Below are 20,623 nucleotides of genomic sequence, written 5' to 3'. Positions count from 1 at the left end.
ACATTGCCCTGTAATGAGTTTTACTGCTTTGAAAAAGTGCAGTTTTAGTTATACTCACCTGACTCTTGTTTCACAGAAGATACTTGATCTTATGCAGAAGAATTCAAGAGATTTGGAGAGAAGCTTTCATCTAAATGTTCTCATGCTTAAATACTCCTAGGGTTAATATTTTTGTGCACAAATGCCAACCATTCTGACATTGTCACAAAAGGAATTCCAACCTGCCTGTAGACGCACCTTAGGTTCTTCTGAAGGTAATAATAGTAGTGAACATATCTCAAAGGATGCTAAATTGGACATATCTTGCACACTTCACTTTTCAGAAAATCTGTTCCATGTATATCACCCAGCAATGTGCTACTAGCAATGTACCAAACTGTTTTTTGTGGATAATTAAAGATCCATAGGGATCGATGAGGAAACGTTTTTCTCTCTCTCACATTTGATTTCTGAATTTCTGTAGGCTTCCAGGCACATTGTTATCAAAGAACTAGAGACCCATATGATAATAGACAGAGGAGGTGCTAGCTTCATTATGTCTGTTTAAATGTCCACTGAGAGAGCAAGGAAGGGAAACAGAGTCAGCTCTTGAAGACCGTGGAGGTCCTGTAAGTTAGAGAAAATGTTATGGGAAGAAAGGATGAGAAAAGAGCAGCTGGGCTATATTGTGGAGAGAAGGGAACCAACAAACAATAAAGCGTTGTCAAAAGTATGTGCTAGGAAAGATGGGTCAGAAGGAGGTAACAGAAAGCACAAGAAGATGAATTCTTTGTTATACCCATTAAATTGCATGAAGACTATCCAAATATTGCTTTCTGGGTGTAGATGTTATGGTTACTCGGTAGTTGCTTGTAAGTGGAAGGTGCAGCCCAGCAGCAACTACGACAGAAATACACAAGAGATGATCCCCAAATCAAATTGTCAGTCACACTTTGACCTCTCCCGTACAGGGGATTATAGTTCGTGCCTTCAGGGCCGGAAGAACTGTAGCTCTGGTAATTTTTATGACTATCATATAGTCTCATTGTATCAACAGAGTGACAAGTAGCCAGATGAAAAGCAGAAAAAGAGGGATGGAAGGATGCTGCAGGCAGGAAGAAAAAGTATTGTAAAATCTAAAATACTTTTAAAACCCATGATAGTTTTTGATTTTTCCTATTAGACTGTCAAATTGCATGATGTGTTTTCAGACTAGCCTTGTGGAGCCGTGAAAATACTCTCCCCATGTCTCCTGCTTTTTCTTTAGTTATTTTTCTAAGTGTTGTGGTATCAGGAGAGAGAGACAGTCTTCTGCTGCTGACCCACAGCAACATTTCATAGTAGAAGCAGCAGCTGGGGAGGAGGAAGTGCAGCCTGTTGGCCTGAGAGATCAGTTGTCAGCCATAGAGAAGCCTCTTCATGCTTGTAGCGCCCCGTCTGCCCTACGCGACATGTCATTTCCCACTGAATTTAATTTCATTGAAATCTTTTATATGTTAGGAAATCTAGTTTTTATTGTAGTTTTAAATCTCTAAGATTAGCATTACATAAACATAAAGTAAAATATGTTAAGTCTTAGGATATATTTTGTCAATCCAAACAGTAATTTTTGCGGAGTACTATGAGACCAAAAGCTAACGGCAAGAGATCTTGAAGCACTTCTGCGTTGTAACAGTCGCCACTGGGCAGACAGCTGCCAAATGTCTTGCAATTAATCTGATGCTTACTGGCTTTCATATCCCTTTCCTTTCAGAACCAATGCCCTGAGGCAGAGGAGTTGGTCTTCAGCCATTTTGTGATCTGTAATGACACACAAGAGACACTGCGGTTTGGCCAGGTGGATACGGATGAAAATATTTTGCTGGCTAGTCTCCACAGTCACCAGTACAGCTGGCGCTCTCACAAGTCCCCGCAGGTATGTCAGAAACAACCCTTCGAATACAGCAGTTGCTGAAGCTTACTGGTGGTTTTATGTGTTGATTCGTTGGTTTTCTGTATGGTCTCAACCATCTCTAATGCTCCAGTTCCTTCAGGAGTCACACACTGAGGCTGCATCAGAGAGAGAAGGTAAACAAAGACTGAGGAAAGCCAGAAGTGTTTAGAAGTTACTTGAGGGTAGAACTGGATGTGCACGACCGCTTTTTGTAAAACTGAGCGGTTGTGGAAACTGAAGCTTCTGAAAAAAAGCAAAAGAAGATCGCTTGCCAGGTTTTTATAACTAAGTGATCGGTGTCTGTTTTCTGTGATGTACATTAGAGGTTTGGGGAATTTTTTTTAATGAATTGTTTTTACCAGAAGCATCTGTTCACTGAAATTGTTTGCAGAACAGGGTCAAACTGGACAAGTCTCTCAACTCAGCATGTGCTTGCATTAGAAAAGATTTGAAATTGTCAGAAGCACCCCACTTATGTAGTTTAAATAATGCAGTTTCTGTTCTTGGGTGTTTTTTTAAGGATAAACACTGAAACTGAAATAAAATGTTTTAAAATTATCAACAGGAAATATTTCAATGAAACCATGTTGTTGGCTGTCTTGAGTGGTGGTGAAAAATGGGACTTTTCATCTTGATTCAAGGCAGGGCAAGAATTTATATCTCTTAAAAAAGTGTTTATGAAACAGCAAAGCTTTTTAATTTTCTTTTTAATATATACCCAGCTCCTGCTGAGTGGGAGACTAGAGACCTGTGCCACCCTGCTTGATGTGCAGCAGTGCAGTGCTGAAGAGTTACTGAAATTTTTACAGATCCTGGGAGAAGTGTAGTGGGTAACTCCCCTACAGCCCTGGAAAATGCCAGCCTTAGCATGTGAGAAAGAGGGTGAAATTTGGATGGTGATTCTAAACAGGAGCTGTGCCCACTTCCACTGCTGACAAGTTTCAAGTTTCACTGGGAAGCAGGGATGGCAAATTTCCTGTGGTTTTAGTTCATATGTCAGTTGGTGGATATGCAAAACTGCTGAGTTGTACGTGAGTGCAGTAGCCTGTGCAGAGCAAATTCAGCCAGAGTAAACAGTTGCAGTTGACACTGAAGTCAAAACTTAAGAGGAAGGCAGGCTAATGAAGGACCATCTCGCCATGGCCACAGACTTGTTATAAATGTGTATGCTGGTGTAATAATTAGAGAATTTGGTGACTTTTAGAGTCACTGGAGCACTGTACATCCCTTGTCGCGTTTTCAGAAAAGATGTATGTTTTCTCATAGAAACCAAACACCAGTGATGCCCTAGCCCACAGGCGAGCAATCCAAATGGGTGATTGTGCTCTGTGCGGTTGGGCAAGTCTCAGATTGTGAGACAGGATCCCTATTCATCAGGTGACAGTAGTTGCATTTGGGTTACAACTGACGTAACTCCTCCAGTTCTGTGAGGGAGAAATAACAACCAAGCTTATAGAAAGCTAACTAAATGCGACCTACATTTCATAACTAATTATCACTGCCTTTTGTAGCAACCACCCAAAAAATCATTTAAACCTTTTCATAAATACATGGAAAAAGAAGGAAAAGTTTAAAACAATTATATATAAAACCAAAACTAAGTAAGACTTTCCTCTTAATATTTTTCTTTAATGTTTTCAGGTTATTTTTAAAATTATTCTGTTGGGGGGAACGTCTTTTTGACCATCATTCTAGATAGTTCTACTAATGGTGTAGTTCTGATTATGCTGTATTCCTAATAATGGTGTAATTCAGTTAACGGTACAAACTGGAAAGAGTTTTGAAAATGAGGATTATTTCAAGCAAAGCGAAAAATGGAAGAGTTAAAACTGTAGCTTGTTACTGATACCTTTTGTTAGTTGCAGCCAAGCTGCTAAAGACCACCAGCACAACATATGGCATTAGCCATCTGACATCTGGAGAGCTTAAATATTAAAACATTGATCTTTAGCTTGTCCTTTTAGTCACTGACTTAAGCAATGCAAAGCATTCCATTTTCATGGCCGCTATGTAAGTTTCTCATTAAATGAAAAATAGAAGTGCAGGATGAAAGGTGGAAAAGTCCAGCAAAAAAACAAAATCACACATTAGGGAGTGGGTGTGGTGACAGTAGGAACTTCAGATTCATTTTTCAGATGTTCATTCTTCATCTGAAAGTTGGTGATGTCAAAGGGTTTCCCCATTCTGTTTCGCTCTGATCAGATTCAGATTCACTGAAGAACTGGACTGATAAACAGTCAGGAGTGTCATGTTGGATTCCCATGTCCCAGGAGATGGCAAAGCTAACAGCTGACTCCTCTTGACTCAACCACGTTGCTGGCCAGCAGGCTTTTCTAGTAGAGGGGCGATACCTCCCTTGTCCCAGCCCTTGAAATAATTTCAAGAACACTTCTGGTCTTTTAACATTTTTCAACAGCCATCTCTTGCTGGGAATTTTAGACTAAAAAATAGCACTGAGGTAATTTCACCGAAAATATATGGAAGCACAGTCTTTCCACACACTGTTGAGACAGAAGCAAGTTTTCTTTATAAAGGTCCGAGAATCTTGGTATCTATATAAACTTTGTTGATTTAGTTAATGCTAAATACAAATCACTGTAAATTTAGCGTGTTTCAGAATGGCAGTTCAGCTGAACAGCGTAAACAGCACAATCCTTCATCATTTTAGATCATATGAAATAGATTTGTTTAAATATTATTACAAATGTTGTCATGTACATTTTGTCAATGATTAATAAAATCCTTGAAATTAAAATGACGACTCAGTTAAGAGATCAGGTTGTCCCTGTTATGCTGTGGCACTTTTCTAATTGTTTCCATGCAAAACTATCTAACAGCTTGTTATCCAAAGGTCAGAATAATGCCCAAGCATGGACAAACCCTCTGAGTGTCATATTCATGGAATGCTAGATGACTTCATAGTTATGAAATTATTTCATTTCTCATGATAATTCCCAACTTGCCAAGTTAGTGAATTTTAAGAACTCTGAGAGCAGATTGTAAGATAAATGTGAAATAATCCATACTTCTGGAGTCAGGGACTTCCCTCCAGGCATTAGTTCATACTTGACTTACTTGACTTACTCTTGGGGATAAAATGAGTTAGGACAAGGTCTTAGATACCACATTCTCTTACTGGGAAAGAAAACCAACTTGCACAACTTTGGCTGGCTCATGTTTCTTGTTACACAGGCACTAAGAGGCAGCGGTTGCCATGAAATACTTTATTTAACCTCTGCAAAATGTTTTTTTAGTATGGCAAGGCAGTTCAGTTAAATGAAAATAAATAGTTTTAAAAGGATTGTATTTCTTTTACATTCACATCAGTAAAATTATCCATTTTTCTTTTGCTAATTTAGCATAGTGAGAGATGCAGTAATTGACCATTTGAATTATTTAACACAACTAAATATATATGCCTAAAATAAGCTGTTTTTGTAGTAGTAGATAGTTACATATGCGTTATTTACATTTAGAATTAATTTCAATATTAACGAAGCTACTCTAGGGTATAATTAAAAATTGTTCAACTTTTTTTATGTTATGAAAACAGCTATAGCACACCAAGGATTTGGATTTATCAACTGTTGATGGTGTCCCTCCAACTGTTTGGCTTAACTTAAAGCTCCTTCCTTCCTTCATTTTTTCCCAGCCCGGATCTTCTACATTACAGGGAACCTAACCTTTCCCTTTTAACTTTCACTCTGATTCCTGCAAGTCTCGCTAGTTTGGCTAGTATTTCAGTAATAAGTCTGAGGTCTGATGCTTGCTCTTCTACTCTGCTCCATCCCCCATGTTTTCCTCAGATTTCGTTCAATTTTGACCTTCCTTAGGTATAAGACACCCCCAACTATATAGTCCCTTTCAGAGTTGTGGTAGGTTCAAAACTGATGATGTTTGAGGCTTTAAGCAATTCGAGCAAAAGTTGCCAGACCTTGTGAGTTCCTTTTGCACATTTTAATGAAAGTTAAGGGTCTGTTAGATATCGTTACAAGGCAAGAGAAGCTACATCACTCCTGTGCTCTACAGACTGTGCTCTGCTCCTGGCTCCTACGTTATTATTGGATTCAGTCAGTCTGCACTCCTTATCTTGATCTTCAAGTTCTTTGTGGGATGGGCCCCAGTTATGTCAGAAGTCATGTTTGTCTCCAAGACAGCTGTGTTTTTTAGAAGAGCTGGAGCATACGATACGTAGGGTGAAACTCTGAAGTTAAAAGAGATCAGATCTTCCTAGCAATTTACTCAGAGTTAAGGAATTCTTTCTTGCAAGACAGTAGGCAGTCGGAGGGTCCCACTAGGGATCACAGCAAATGTAAAAACCAGCTATTCATGTAAGAGTCCCCTGAATTTATTTTGCAGAGGTTGTTTGCTTGCGAATAAACAGCAAAAATATTTTATGACATGCTAGTTATTACTAGCAATTTTCCCCACACTCAAACTTCAGCAGTGTCTTCTCAAGAAGCAAATAATAATGGATTTAAATTCATTAATTTCCTTTCTGTGCAAAAAATAATGTTGCAGAGGGGAAGTCCGCATTTGAAATACCATCTCCCAAACCTTTCTCCAGTCTTCTCCTGGGGTTATGATAACAGTCCATTTTCACTTTTCACTGTCCTTAACTTGAAGCAGCAGGTGTAGTGTGTAAAAATCAGTTCCTGTGTTGATTTGGGCAATGACTTCAATGAGAATGTGGCTGAGTTACTGGTTATAACCTGAAACAGCTCTGTGCCACTTTTTTGCTACTTATATAGATTTTGAGGGAAAAGATCTCTATCATTTGTTTTTCTGTTCTCCTCGACATACACTTACAAATTCTTGAATAGATATTAGTAGTGGTTAGTATATTAGTAATATTTTCACTGGAACCCATTTAAAGTTTTTCTTCTCTTATTTTGAATAGTGTGCCTGCAAAGCACAACTTCTGCTAGAATTTTATAAACATAATTCTTCAAGGCAGTTGTAGATTTGGAAATAAATATAAGTAAGAACCTCCTCATTCTCCTACAAAAAAAAAAAGGCTGAAGCCAAATTTTCATTTATGTTGCGTCTGCAGCAGGATCATAATTCATTGTTATTTATTTTCAAGTTACCATTCTTTCAGGTATTGGGTTATATAAAATGTAAGATGATATACAGTACTCTGTGGGTTCAAACTTAGAAACTGTGACTTGTATGTCAGTTATTACAGGGATATTTTCCTGATTTATTGTTTAGGGATGTTACAGGTTCTCTGCACAACCTTTTGTACTTTATGTAGAATCATAGAATCGTTTAGGTTGGAAAGGACCCTTAAGATCATCAAGTCCACCACTAAACCGTGTCACCAAGCACCACATCTACATGTTTTTTAAACACCTCCAGGGATGATGATTCCACCACCTCCCTGGGCAGCCTGTTCAGGTGCTTGACCCCCCTTTCAGTGAAGAAATTTTTCCTAATACCCAATCTAATACTCCCCTGGCATAGCTTGAGGCTGTTTCCTCTTGTCCTATCTCTTGTTATCTGGGAGAAGAGACCGACCCCTACTTGTTTACAGCCACCTCTCAGGTAGCTGCAGAGAGCAATAAGGTCTCCCTGAATCTCCTTTTCTCCAGGCTCAGCAACCCCAGTTCCCTCAGCCGCTCCTCACCTTCCCAGGTCATTTACAGAGCAACATCAGGAAAAAAAAAAAAAAAAGGAAAAAGTATGTTATTTTACACTGTTCAGATAGTGATAAATGTATTGCTGCTTTTCTTTGGGGTCCTGCATTAAAAATCAATGGTTATATTATATTATATGTAATTGACTTTCTAAGTAATATCTGGGGCGGATAGGGATTGATATTATTGTTGAATCACATGAACCTTCATAACTTGGCTACTGTTCCTGAACCAAAAGACTTCTTTTCCACAGTATGTAATGTAAAGCCAACTTGTTCCTGCGAGGTTCAGGCCTGCTTTGCAGGTTGTATTGAGGCTTGCAACGTGTCCAGGAGCCCACAAGGGTCAGTTTGTCTGCCGAGTGTGAACTTTTTTCTACTAACCAGCATAGGGGTGATAGAAATTGCTTTCTCCCATGCTCTGTACTGGCCTTCTTTCTTACAAGGACTGATGGCATAGAACTGGTCAGATCTCTCATGTCCTATGAATAAATGAAGCCAAACTGAAATTCGAACTCTTCTGATGGCTGCTGCAGCTGGTAATTTGCAGAATAAACATTTCATTTGCTGTTTCCTCAAATACTAATTGGTTTTATTGTTGTAAGTCCTAATCCTGGTCAAGGGCCACCTTGTATCCTGAAAACACAACGAAAAAATACGTATCATTCTTCTCCTTTAATTTTGTAATTAAAAATTCATTTAGCTTCAAGTCTTAGAATTAAGGTCCCATCTCCATGTCATTGTTTCTTCCATGCTGCTGCATCATCACAGCTTTTTATTTTACTATTTTGTACAACTGCTGCCACGCCATCAACCAGGTCCTCACTTGATTTCTCACAGTCTCACAGAGTTGAGACTAATAACCCTTATTCTTCAAAAAGCGTTTTCCCATTCCACTTAGAAGACAGATACGATGTAACTACAGTGAATCCAAGTTAACTTCAGTGGATCTGCAACCAAAGTAGAAATCAAATTTGAATCACTAAGCATTCTGAGGGCACAAGCTTTAAATTACTTACACAGCTGGAAAATGCTGCCTTTTCTGGACAGGCTCCCTTCTTAGTCTCATTTTTAATCCTCCATTTTAATCTTCATGCCTTGTCATATGACACTTAGCTTTATTTACTCAGATTGTATCCTTCACTCGCACGTCTAGCTGAAAACCTAAGTAAAATTTCAGGAGTGAATAGAAACATTCTGAGAAGAGGCATGATAACCAATACAGCTTTTCTAGCCATTCGCTCCATTAGGAGCACCTTCATCTTAGTCTGCCTCCCTGAAGGCAATTTCTTTCCCTCCCAAAAAGAGAAATTCATAATGGCTCAGAATTACAAATCCAAACCTCGGCCAAGTCTAGTCAAAACAAAAAAATCTGTTATCTGTTGATATGTTTCTGTAACAGAAAATGCAGAAATCAAATGGTTGCATGAGTGCTGATCTTCTCATATACAATAGATAGTCTGTTTTAAATTCTAAGCTATAAATTGCCACTTATCACTGGATTATATTTGTTAGAATGCTTTTAAAGTCCATTGAATATTTTTGTATCTTTTTGCAATGACTTTTCTTTTCTCCTGATATATGTACCATACTTCGCTATGCTTGTTGAACTTTTTTTAAGCAGGCTGTCTAATAAGTATTTAGGATTTACTTAAAGTTTGATAAATGAAAGGGAGTTACATGGCAATTACTGTGAATCTGCAGTATTAGGTCAGTTTTATAACATCAGAGCTCTGCCTTGTTGAGTATCTGACGCCATCTATTATGACATCTTCTGCTGAAATAACACTAACAGTTGATTACTCAATTTTCTAAAATTACTTCAATTTTTATTTCCTGCCATATATCTCTGTATCACTTAGTGTCATTTACTAATTGCTTCTAGCTTTATTCCAGAAATCTCACATTTAAATAACTGATTCACCCAGAGATTCCTTTGCATTTTTATGGAATGCAGTTTCTTGGCTCATGGCTCAAAAGTAAATGTGCACAGCACCCAATTCTTATATTGTTATGTCATTAATACATATATATTAGATATCTTTAACTGATGAGGGCTGTTCCTTTGTACGTAGCATTTACTAATATACAAATACTATGTTTATAAAATAAGAAATTTCCAATATATGATAATAGCTTTTTTTTATTTTTCTTTCTGAACCATGAAATTAAATGCAGACTAATCACAGTGCTACAAAGAAAATTAGTAAGGCAGCATTTGGCAGCTAATGACTGCTCAGGGAAAGCTGACCGTGTGTTCCTTGGGAACATTCTAACTCGTGAGCAAAGCTGTTTATACAGGGTGGGAGACATCCTAATATTGGAGCTACATACAATTCCTAATCATCAATTATGGCAGTTCTATGACATCTGTCTTTGGAGTACACCGTATTTTGTGTGCCTTCTAGCTGAAACTAACCACTTAGTACCTTTTCTCATTATTCGGCTGTCATTTCCAGCTACCAAACTCCAAAGTAAACAGTTTTCTTGTTTCTCTTGGTTTTCATATGTGATGAGATTTATTCCCAGCTGCCTCTGTAAGAACCTGAACTGATTCCAGCCACTGCAACTGGAAATTTTTGTTTTGTTTTGTTTTTCGTTTTCTGTAACTAATACTTAAGAATCAAAGAGGCATGTTTGTTTATGAGTTTGAATGTCCTAGTGCACAGCTTCCCTCAACATATTCTTGAATATAAAGCTGTGCCCACGCATATGCATATCCAGATACATGCCCATGTTCACACTGGCACTTATTAGCCTTTGTGCTTCCAGCTTAAAACTAATTTGAATCTGAATGCAACAGTCATCACTCTTGCAAATTCAAAAGCCACCCACTGAATGGATGTTATTGTTCTGTGTGTAACTTGTGCTGAGGATACCACAAATTGCAAACAGGCTACTGAGTTGTAATATCTTTGAAAGTTGTTGCTGTGGTTGGTTCTTAAAACAATGAAAAAACCCAACGTCCAGCCCTTCACTAAGTCCAACTGACCAGACCCATGGCCAGTGCTATCTCTTTCTGGAAACAAATCATGGGAGAACATAATATTTACAGGTTTCAATTTTTTTCTAGTGTAAATAATCAAACTTTGGGCCTGATCCTGTTCTCAATTACTTAAATTAATTAATGACAGATGTCCAAAATCAGAGTGAAATTCAACCCTCAAGAAAGAATTCCCACAAGGCCTTTATATAACTGTTTTAAAGGACTTAAGTGATGCTTAGGCTCTGTGCTGGCCCTCTGCAAAGAATAAATTTTACCCAGAATGCTTATTGCTTTGATCCCTTATATATAACTCACATCCTTAAGTTTGCACAGCCACAAAAGATCTATACAGAGCTAAATAGCCAGATCTTCAGCTGGCGTAAATTTATGTAACTTCATTGACCTACATGGAACAGTACCAATTTTCACTACTCTGGCTTAAAGAATCTCCATGGGATAGAGGTAAGTGCGTATGGTGGGTAAATGGATGAAAGGCTCTTCAAATGATGAAAGACTGTATTGCTCTGGAAGTGATTTAAGTTAAACTGGAAAAAAGCCACTCCTTTTCCGGAATAAATCACACAGGGAGTATAATTATGCAGTTAAATTTCTTCTCATGCAGTCAAGCTTGAACTTGCCACCACATTTGTGTAAGAAATGAAATGTTTCCCATCTCTCAGCAATACGCTAAGTTCTGCATTTAACACACATATGTATGTGACCTATGCAAGTATACCTACAAATAGATTTGCATCCTTCTTTATTTTGAAGGGAAGGATATTTGTAATTTTCTGTCTTTTTCTGATGGCCAAAAATCTGGCCTGGACCTGCATTCCATATCACCTTGCTGGTAATAAAGAGGGTGGATTTCTAGAACTATTTCAAGGGCAGTAAAATCTCTTATTTCCTGTTTTATGCTCTCTAGTCTACCTACCCTTTTTTTTCTGAACAGTTGTGTGCTGCGTTTTTATCATCCTAAATACACTGTTAAAGCAGGTAATTTATAGAAATGCATGATGCATAGCCATCTTATGGTATTGTTGATTCTTCTGCTTGTATCTGAAGTCACAGAATCACAGAATGAGGGGATCATTCAGGGAACTGGTGCGCTTAGCATTGCTGACTTCTAAACCCAAGCATATTTCACTGCCATGGGAATTCATATCCTACTGCAAGGCTGTTTTTTCCCAGTTATGTATTGAAGTAGTAATTGCTTTCTTTCCAGCTGTTACACATCTGTATTGAAGGCTGGGGAAACTGGCGGTGGTCTGAACCATTCGGTGTGGACAATACAGGGACTTTTATTCGTACTATTCAGTACAAGGGCTGGACAGCATCACTTATAATCAAGGTTCAGCAGCTCAGTGGAGTGCAAAAGCAAGTAAGTATTTGATCCAGTTTTCAAAAAATAACATGAGTAGTTTAAACTTATCTATTCATGAATTAGCTACTTTACTAGTTGTTCTCTCCATCTGAGTGCAAAAAAAACAAGTATAACAGTTTTCTGGGGTCATTTTCAGGAGTTTTTACAACTCTTTTCTTCACTTTGGTATGGATCTCAGCATTTAAAAGCTCAATTGCCACCACATATTTTACATGTTCTAGTAAACATCCCTTTGTGTGGTTTCCAGTCTGAGTGCTTGTTACACACTCTCTTGCCCATTTTAAGCTCTTGAGAAGCAGAATTCTATTTTATTTTTTTAAGAAACTGTTCATATCTTATTCTGGGTTGTAATTCAGGCCTTTGTATTGTTAAAAGAGAAAGAAGGTATGACCAAATTAACATTTGAAAATGGGCTGCTGTGCAGTACTTTTTCCCATCCTATCTTTGTCAAGAGATCTGTAATAATACTGCAGTCATTCTGCCTGCATTGGCAGAAGCCAGAGCATGTGGTGGACGTAACATGTTCAGTTCATGGATATGGCAGAGCACCTTATGTTGTGCAACAGGAATATAGCTAATCAGCCAAAAACAGTGCTTGGTGTCACTGAAAGCCCTGCTGAGATTTTGCTTGGTAGGTTGTAGTTATGGTGTGCGCCCTTGTTAATGAAAAGGAAATGAAGATGGTTGTAGCAGGGATACGTGTGGAATGCTGTTCTTTGGTATCGCTTAGAAAAAGTCAGATATATGTTCTATGTTAAAAAATTCACGCATGATGGACAGCAACAACTCTGGGTCTAATTTGGTCATTTTCTAGGTGAGTGCACTTAAATACAGAAATATGGTACAGCCATTTAATGGAATTATAAGCTTTAGAACAGCAAAAATACTGACAGGTCTGGATTACTGGATTGTGATGGGAAAGCAAGGTGAAAGAAACCTTTCTTCTGAAGTACATCGCTGTGTCTGCTCAGAAAGGGCTCAGCTTTCAGAGACCATAACAGTACTCTTAAAATCCAAACCAAAGCTATGTCAGCGGTGGGCAGTACTGCTGAGTTCAGTGGGAACAAGAGTGGATATTTTACATGTTTCTTTCAAGCCCGGATACTGCCTTAGCAATATTTCAAGTGTTTTAATGCCTAGGTTTCTATAAAATTGCACATACATTTGGCCAATAAAAATAATGTTTTACCATTCACTGCCTTCAGCAGTGCTTGGGAAAACCTGAAATAGGAAGATTATTCTTTTACAGGTTTTCACTCTGTAATTCAATTTTGACCTTTCTTTTTCACAATTGTTTATATATGAGCTGCATATTTTTGTATGTTTTAGATCCTAATCTGTGGAAGACAGACAGTCTGTAGTTACCTTTCCGAAAGTATTGAACTGAAAGTGGTTCAGCACTACATTAGTCAGGATGGACAGGCCGTTGTTAAAGAACACATCAACTGCCTTGCAGCCAAGCAGAAGTTGCCTTCATATGTCCTAGAAAACAATGAGCTGACTGAGCTGAGTGTGAAAGCTACAGGAGATGAAGACTGGTCCCAGGACGTCTGTCTAAGTTCTAAACATACAGAACACAGCACTGTCATTCAGGTATGACTAAAAATAGCTATATGGAATATAGCATTAATAAAACATCAGAGTGACGTGGGGACTTTTTTGTTTAGACTGCTATTTGATATGAAATGTTGAACATCAACATCCTGAAATAATTTTAGTGTAATGCTTCTGATCTGTCTGCATACAGGTACCATCTTCAAAGAGTTCAATTACATATGTGTGGTGCACAATTTTGACTTTAGAGCCCAACTCTCACGTGCAGCAACGATTAGTAAGTACATTTAACATCTCTGAAATCTAAATGTTTATGCCTTATATGTCATATAATGAAATAAGGGCAGAATGACCACTTCAAAGATTTATTAATAGCTTTTTTCAGCAGTTCTAATACTGGAGTAGAATTAGCCATAAATTAGTATATTGTTTTCTTTTTGTAGATTGTTTTCAGCCCTCTTTTCATTGTAAGGAGCCATCTTCCAGACCCAATTATCATACATTTGGAGAAAAGAAGTCTGAGACTGAATGAAACACAAGTCATTCCAGGGAAAGGACAAGAGAAAGCACTGCAAAATATAGAGCCTGATCTTACACACCACCTGACATTTCAAGCCAGGTAGAATACTCATTTTCCTTGAAAATGGTTCATTTCTATGGAGAAGAAGGAATAATTTACACTTTAACTTCTGGTGCATTTTTTTCGTAAAGTATGGTATACACAGAGGAGATACAATAGAACAAGTATGTGTGGCCTGAAATGCTGTGATAGGAAATATTAAATTTGGTAGAACTATCCTAAGCACTTTGGCATTTGTTTGCTTAAGCAGTCCATGTTTTTGTGTTTTGCAAAATAAATTCCTAAATGATCTTGAAATGTGTTTTGAGAATACTGAAGTTTCTAGAGTCTCAGACAGAAAGATCATTGCGGTGTCATAACAAATTCAGGCGTGTCAGCTAATGCTCAGGAACTTGTTAAGACATCATAACTTGATTCATCCGTGATTACCTTAAGAGTTTTCCTACTGCAGAGTACGCTTGGAAAGCTTCATTAAAGAAAATGTGAGTGCTACTCATGCTTGATCTTGTTGTGTGACTGAATTTATTTTCAATGACAGGGAGGAAGACGATCCATCAGAGTGTGCAGTCCCTATCTCAACCACGCTAATTAAACAGATAACAACTAAATCCCATCCAGGTGGCAATGTCAGCCAAATACTGTCCGAGTTCTATGGCACTGCTAATCCTCCCCAGCCTGCATGGCCATATAATAGAAAGGATTCAGACAGGTAATTCTTTGCTAAACCTTCTTCATGTTTGTTGCATTGCCTTTTCAGATAAACTGGAATCATGTTCAAGAAGACTGTATGTGATCAACAGTGAATGTGTTTTCAGTAATTACATGATTCCTGTATATAAGCTGCAGAATCTGTTGCAGGTGGCAAAAAAAAGTAGTTTGGCCTAGGGGCTGCCCTTGATTACACTGAGAAGATGACATCAGCAAGGATTAAAAAAATGGAACTATTTTTTTGTGAATGCATCTTCTTTACTGCAGCTCTAGAAACTGTTGTTTATTCAGAAGTTGTTTGTCTCAGTACAGAAACAGGGAGTTGCTGTAGGAGGAGTTGATGAAAAAAGAATGGAAATGTGATTTTATTTTTGTAACTACAGAAGTCACAGGTTTAGTTCTGGAGGACAGTGGTAAATCTGTTAAGGAGTTTCTTTAATTGACCAAATTTAGGTTGAGTTTGTATAGTTAAAAATACATTTTTACAGCCTGCATATAGCTAGATCTGTCTGGCAGCATCTCAGTATGTTCCAGAATGATAAGGTAAGAGGAGACTGGTTTTCTATTTCAAAATCAAAAAACCGCAAATTTCTGAAAATGACAGCTTCTTATTTGTAATCTTGAATTCATTATTCCTTTGGCTTTATCTTTTTTTGTTTGTTTTTGAACAGCAACGAACAGCTGTCCCAGTGGGATAGCCCAATGCGGGTAAAGCTGTCAGTGTGGAAACCGTGTGTTAAAACGCTGCTGATAGAACTGCTGCCCTGGGCTTTGCTTATCAATCAGTCCAAGTGGGACCTCTGGCTGTTTGAAGGAGAGAAGATCGTTCTTCAAGTACCTACTGGGAAAGTAATTATACCTCCCAACTTCGAGGTAACTTTGCCATTCACGTTAACAGGCACAGTTCTGCTAAACATGCCGATTCTGAAGAATTGCTGTTAACCCAGTTGATTCCCACCTTCCAGTCACTGTATCTGTTAGTCATACAATGAGGACTAGAAATAACAACAGAAATTTGCCGCATTCACTGAGTCACCAAGTGTGTAGGACAACGTACTTGATAGCAGTGTTTGAAGAACATGTCTTAAACATGCATAGTTAAAAATTGTCTCTAAGATACTGTAGAAAGAAGACCTGCATGCCATCTGATCCAGCAGCCCTCTCGCCTTCCTCCCTATTCAGGCAGTGAATCCACAACATGGGCATAATGTAGCAGCCCAAGTGAAGTGCTGTAAAGGCCAGATAAAGACTTTGGCCCCTGCTGTGCCAGCCTGTCATCTGGGAAGTGTTTTGACCACAGTAGCAAAGCTGACAGACAGGAAGGAATGTTTGGTTTGAGTGTTTTAGGTTGAGTTGTTTCATAGCTTTATGCTACCAAGAAAGGTTTGATAATGAGGTAGGGTGAATTACAAATAAGGAAGATTCTTCAGGCTGCCTGCCTTCCTGAATTCAGAGTTTTGTGTAACGGATCTTCTGACATACCTTAGCTTGGCCCTGCATGTGCTTTCTTATCACAACCCTAATATTTTTATTTTTGTAAGAATTTAAATAATTTGACATAGCAGCTGGTCGATTCCAATTGTACAATCTGATACTTGCTGTTTATTTTACCATCCTTTATTTCCCCCATGCATGTCTGTTAAAACAAAAGGTATACCTATTAACATGTCTCGGTGTAGGCTATGGTCTTGATTCCAGCGTGAGGATCAGTCCTGTATTCACATAGTGGTTTTCTCTATTTTTGTATCACACAGAAAGAATGAAAGGGGGAAAGGCAGGAAATGAGTTTGACTTTATACTGGAAACTACATTTAACTCTAGTAGAAGTGTATCAAATTGTTAACGAGTGATAATTGGTCATTTTTCACTTGCAGGAAGCTTTTCAGGTTGGAATATACTGGGCAAATACTAATACTGTGCATAAATCAGTGGCAATTAAACTGGTTCATAATGTGACCTCCCCGAAATGGAAGGACGCTGATAATGGGGAAGTAGTAACGTTGGACGAAGAAGGTTTTATTGAAGCTGAAATAAAACTTGGTGCTTTTCCAGGTCATCAAAAGGTTAGAAGAAAATTACCATGATTTATAACTTCATTATTTAAAAATAAAGTCATATAGCAGGTGAAATCAATCAAATGTACACAGTGTGAAAGCTCCTCCCTAATTATGTTAATACATGTAAAACATAATGAGAGTATAAACAGTGTATGAAGTATAATTTCAAGAATTAGATCACCAAAAAAGTTCTGCCCAACTCATCAAGATAATACAATATCCCCTGGATAAAGAATTAATGAATTCTCAATCTTGATGGAAAACATTGACAGATGCAACTTCAAAAGTATGTGATGTGGCTCCAGTTAGGAAGTGCACCAATATAGACAGGTTTTCCACAGTCACAGAGAAAATGGCAGTTCAGTCACTATATTTCAATATGTTTTGTGTGTGACCTCATCATCGTTTTTATTATCATACAGTTGTGTCAATTCTGCATTTCTTCGATGGTTCGACAAGGTATACAAATTCTACAGATAGAAGATAAGACAACAATAATCAACGATACATCATATCAAATCTATTATAGGCCACAGCTTTCTGTTTCCCAACCCCACTCAGGAAAAGAGGTAAGGCACTGTGGACACCGGTTTAGTTTGTCCTCTGCAGTACACGGGTGGTTAGGTTTGTATGGTCTCAACTGCTTATAGCAAAGCTTGAACAGAAATCTTTAGACATAATAATGATAAATTATTTTGTACAATTTTAATTTAAAATAAAGAATCCTGGGTAAATTCAACTCCAGTAATATCTGTGATCAGAAATCTGTGCAAAGCAGGAGATTCTTGCACATTGCAGAATTAGTTCTGCCTGTTCTCCATCTGTTCAGGCACTAATGGCCATTTCTGTAAAATAAGCAGAGTAATCCGTAGTAGCTGTTGAAATTGTTCTCAGAATTTTTACTGAGTTCGCGTGTAAAAGAGGTATATTGGCCTGGCAAGCTGAAAACTTTTTGTTATCCTTTTGGGAAGATTCCAGTTATCTGAACAAAGCTGCAGAACTAGAGACGTGCCCAAAGGTTATGTATTTCAACGAACTGCATCAAATCATGAATATCAGTTTTCGAATAAACACACAGGATATTTAAGGACTAGCTTACAGGAACCAAAATGTATGCATGGTCAATATATTGTAATCAACCATTTATACATATTTATTGAAGATTACCTTTATAGTAAAATATGTGGAAAGAATTCTCAGAGTCAAACTTGCTAGAGGAGTTGGCAGATAAACAAATTTTTAAAGTTCCTTGTTTCTGTATTGTTTTCCTTCTGCATTAGTTTTCTTCACATCGGTATGTACATTTGTGCATTATGCATTTTGTGGCAGTCTTAAGGGACGGGGAATTGAAAGAATGTTGAGGCTAAAATCCATTGTTAGTTTTATATCTATAAATGGATTTTCTTCTCACAGTTACATTACAGTGATGTAACTGTTGCTTTTGGTAGGGTTATTTTATGGAACTGAGAGTGGACTGTAGATAACCGTGCTCAGTTAACTGTGTAAGTATACCTGAAGACAGAATTTGGCCAAATAACTTTTAATGCAGTGGGCTTAGTGCAACCTTTAGTTCGTTGCAGTTATTGGCTCCTGAGGCTGTTCTGTGCAAGATCAACATGAATAAACTTCTGTAAGGAACCAGCAAGTCATGCTGCCACCATCTTTTTCCTTTCCAGAGCTTCCACTCACCAGACAGTACAGTGTTCAGCATCAGTCCAGCTGGGGCACCACCCAGTGAGGGGCTGAGTGCTGTGCCCTGCTGGGACCTGATGTCGGACACCAGTTCCTTAAATTCAGGAGCGCCTCCTTCTGAAAAACGCATGTTGCTGAGTTTCAGTCCAGGCAGCTACGGTGCGAGCTGCGAGCTGTGGAGCCTACCAGCTGTCATTAAACAAGAGCTTGCTAGACAGAGCGTGGCAGTGCCCACAGGGGTTTGTACTGAAAGTGGATTTTGTACCAGGTACTGTACCCTGAACAGTCACGAATAATGAACTTTGCTTGTTGCTGTAAAGCCTCAGCTAGTAAGAAACCATAAGAGTTTAATGCAAAAGTCAGAGTAACACATGCCCCACATATGTAAAGGCAAGTCTTACTTCAATTCAAAAATTGTTATCTTCTGATGGTTTTGATGCTTTTATTATAAATGGTTTAATGTTATGACCGTGTACAAGTTGTACAATTTTTAAAATGTATGGGCTGCTATTTTTTACATGCATACAAAAGAGCATGAAAAGTTTTTATTCAAGATTATGGTTCTCTTTAATTTATGGGTAACGAGTTCAAGGACAGTGTAAAATAATACAACAGAAAAATTTGGGGTTTGTTTATAAAAGGTAAAAATATATTTTAGTAAGAATAATAAGAAGATAAACAGAAAAATCAGAAAAGAATGAAACTATTTTGAGATTACAACAAGGAAAGATTTCCAAGTTTTAAAGCTTGAAATACCCAAATGTGCATTCTGCTTACAAAAAAATCCATCCAGCTAGTTAAAAGTAACAGTCCAATGATGTGTCAGGTGCCCAACTTCAGTTCTCAGACCTGATATCTGAATCTATTCATACTTATACTGGTATTAACAAGAAACAATCTGCCGAAATTAGAGAAGCTGCATCATTATATATTACCAGTGATATGCTGTTTCTCTTGTCTGAAGTGCTTGATATCATTCAAACCCTCATACAATTCCTCTGCAGAGTCTAAGAGGTGTCATAGTGGATACCAAAGACTCTTAGACAGTCTTCAGATTTGAAAAAAAAAATTTAATGGGAAAAACAAGAAAAGGATTCCTTGTAATTCTGAGATAGACATAAAGGATTTTCTGCTCCTAACCAAATTTTCAGACTGTTTGGATTTTTAAAATCACCATGAGGTGAAGTTTTATAGAAATAGCCAATACATTTGCACAAGAAAAAAAAAAAGTTTTTGTGTTTATGCATGAAGACGTTTTATGTAGTGAATGAGCAGAACTAAATTAATTTATTTTAATTTTAGAAATTTACTTAGTGATGATCCATATCATTAGCATTTGAAAGGGTGATAGCATTGTGGATCATTCCAGTGGAGCAGTCAGTTGCAGATTTATGTATTTGTTAAAAATATATTTCATGTGTATCAGAGAAGTATGCGTGCAAATTCTTCTGGAAAATTTTAAAGATTTATGTTGAAAATTTGGGCCTACAATCTCATGTTTTTAATTTAATATAAATCTCTGCTGGCTAGGGCTCTCATCTTGCAAACACACGTGCTCAGTTTAACTCATGAGTAGACTCTGTGAAGCAATTTCTTCTCTAATGTTGCTTTTTTTTTGCTATTTCCATGTGTCCTTCTGTTTAAATACAATTCTCAGTGGAGATATGTACTTGCCTAAATGTATATAAATTGGAACTTGATCATAAAGAATCTTACAGATGCTAGTTTTGAATGTTTTTAATTGTCCAGGGTAATAATATGTAAAGATTTCATCCAAAACATGCATAATCAAATATATCTGCTTTATTTTTTTTGTAGAGCTATAGCACTGACTTATCAAGAGCATCTTGGCGTGACATACCTAACACTTACAGAAGATCCTAGTCCTCGTATAATTATCCATAATAGGTGTTCTGTTCCATTGCTTGTGAAAGAAAACTTGAAAGGTAGGTAGTGTGCAGTAATTAGAAACAGTGCACTGTTGTAGTATAAATTATTTTACTGTATTTCCAATACAAAGTTGAGTTCAGTATGTGTTTTAGTTACAACAAGAACTTGATGGCCCTCATAAAGGTCTGTCTCAAAGTGAGAGACTCTGGAAGATACTGAAGC

The 20,623-nt window shown here is 37.6% G+C and overlaps 1 protein-coding gene across 1 annotated transcript in view; it reads left to right on the top strand.

Moving 5' to 3' along the window:
- VPS13B (vacuolar protein sorting 13 homolog B) overlaps positions 1-20,623 on the top strand; it is a 476,916-nt gene that overhangs the window by 426,887 nt on the left and 29,406 nt on the right. Inside the window, 11 exon segments of the mRNA XM_037379063.1 lie at positions 1,733-1,894; positions 11,762-11,917; positions 13,250-13,513; positions 13,668-13,751; positions 13,918-14,093; positions 14,593-14,763; positions 15,434-15,635; positions 16,637-16,825; positions 17,242-17,388; positions 18,496-18,779; positions 20,330-20,457. Of these exon segments, the coding sequence (XP_037234960.1) occupies positions 1,733-1,894; positions 11,762-11,917; positions 13,250-13,513; positions 13,668-13,751; positions 13,918-14,093; positions 14,593-14,763; positions 15,434-15,635; positions 16,637-16,825; positions 17,242-17,388; positions 18,496-18,779; positions 20,330-20,457 (1,963 nt within the window).

Source organism: Falco rusticolus, chromosome 3 (assembly GCF_015220075.1).
Source record: "Falco rusticolus isolate bFalRus1 chromosome 3, bFalRus1.pri, whole genome shotgun sequence".
Classification (NCBI taxonomy): domain Eukaryota; kingdom Metazoa; phylum Chordata; class Aves; order Falconiformes; family Falconidae; genus Falco; species Falco rusticolus.
Note: the sequence above shows the minus strand (reverse complement) of the source record. Positions and strands in the feature narration are given on the sequence as shown.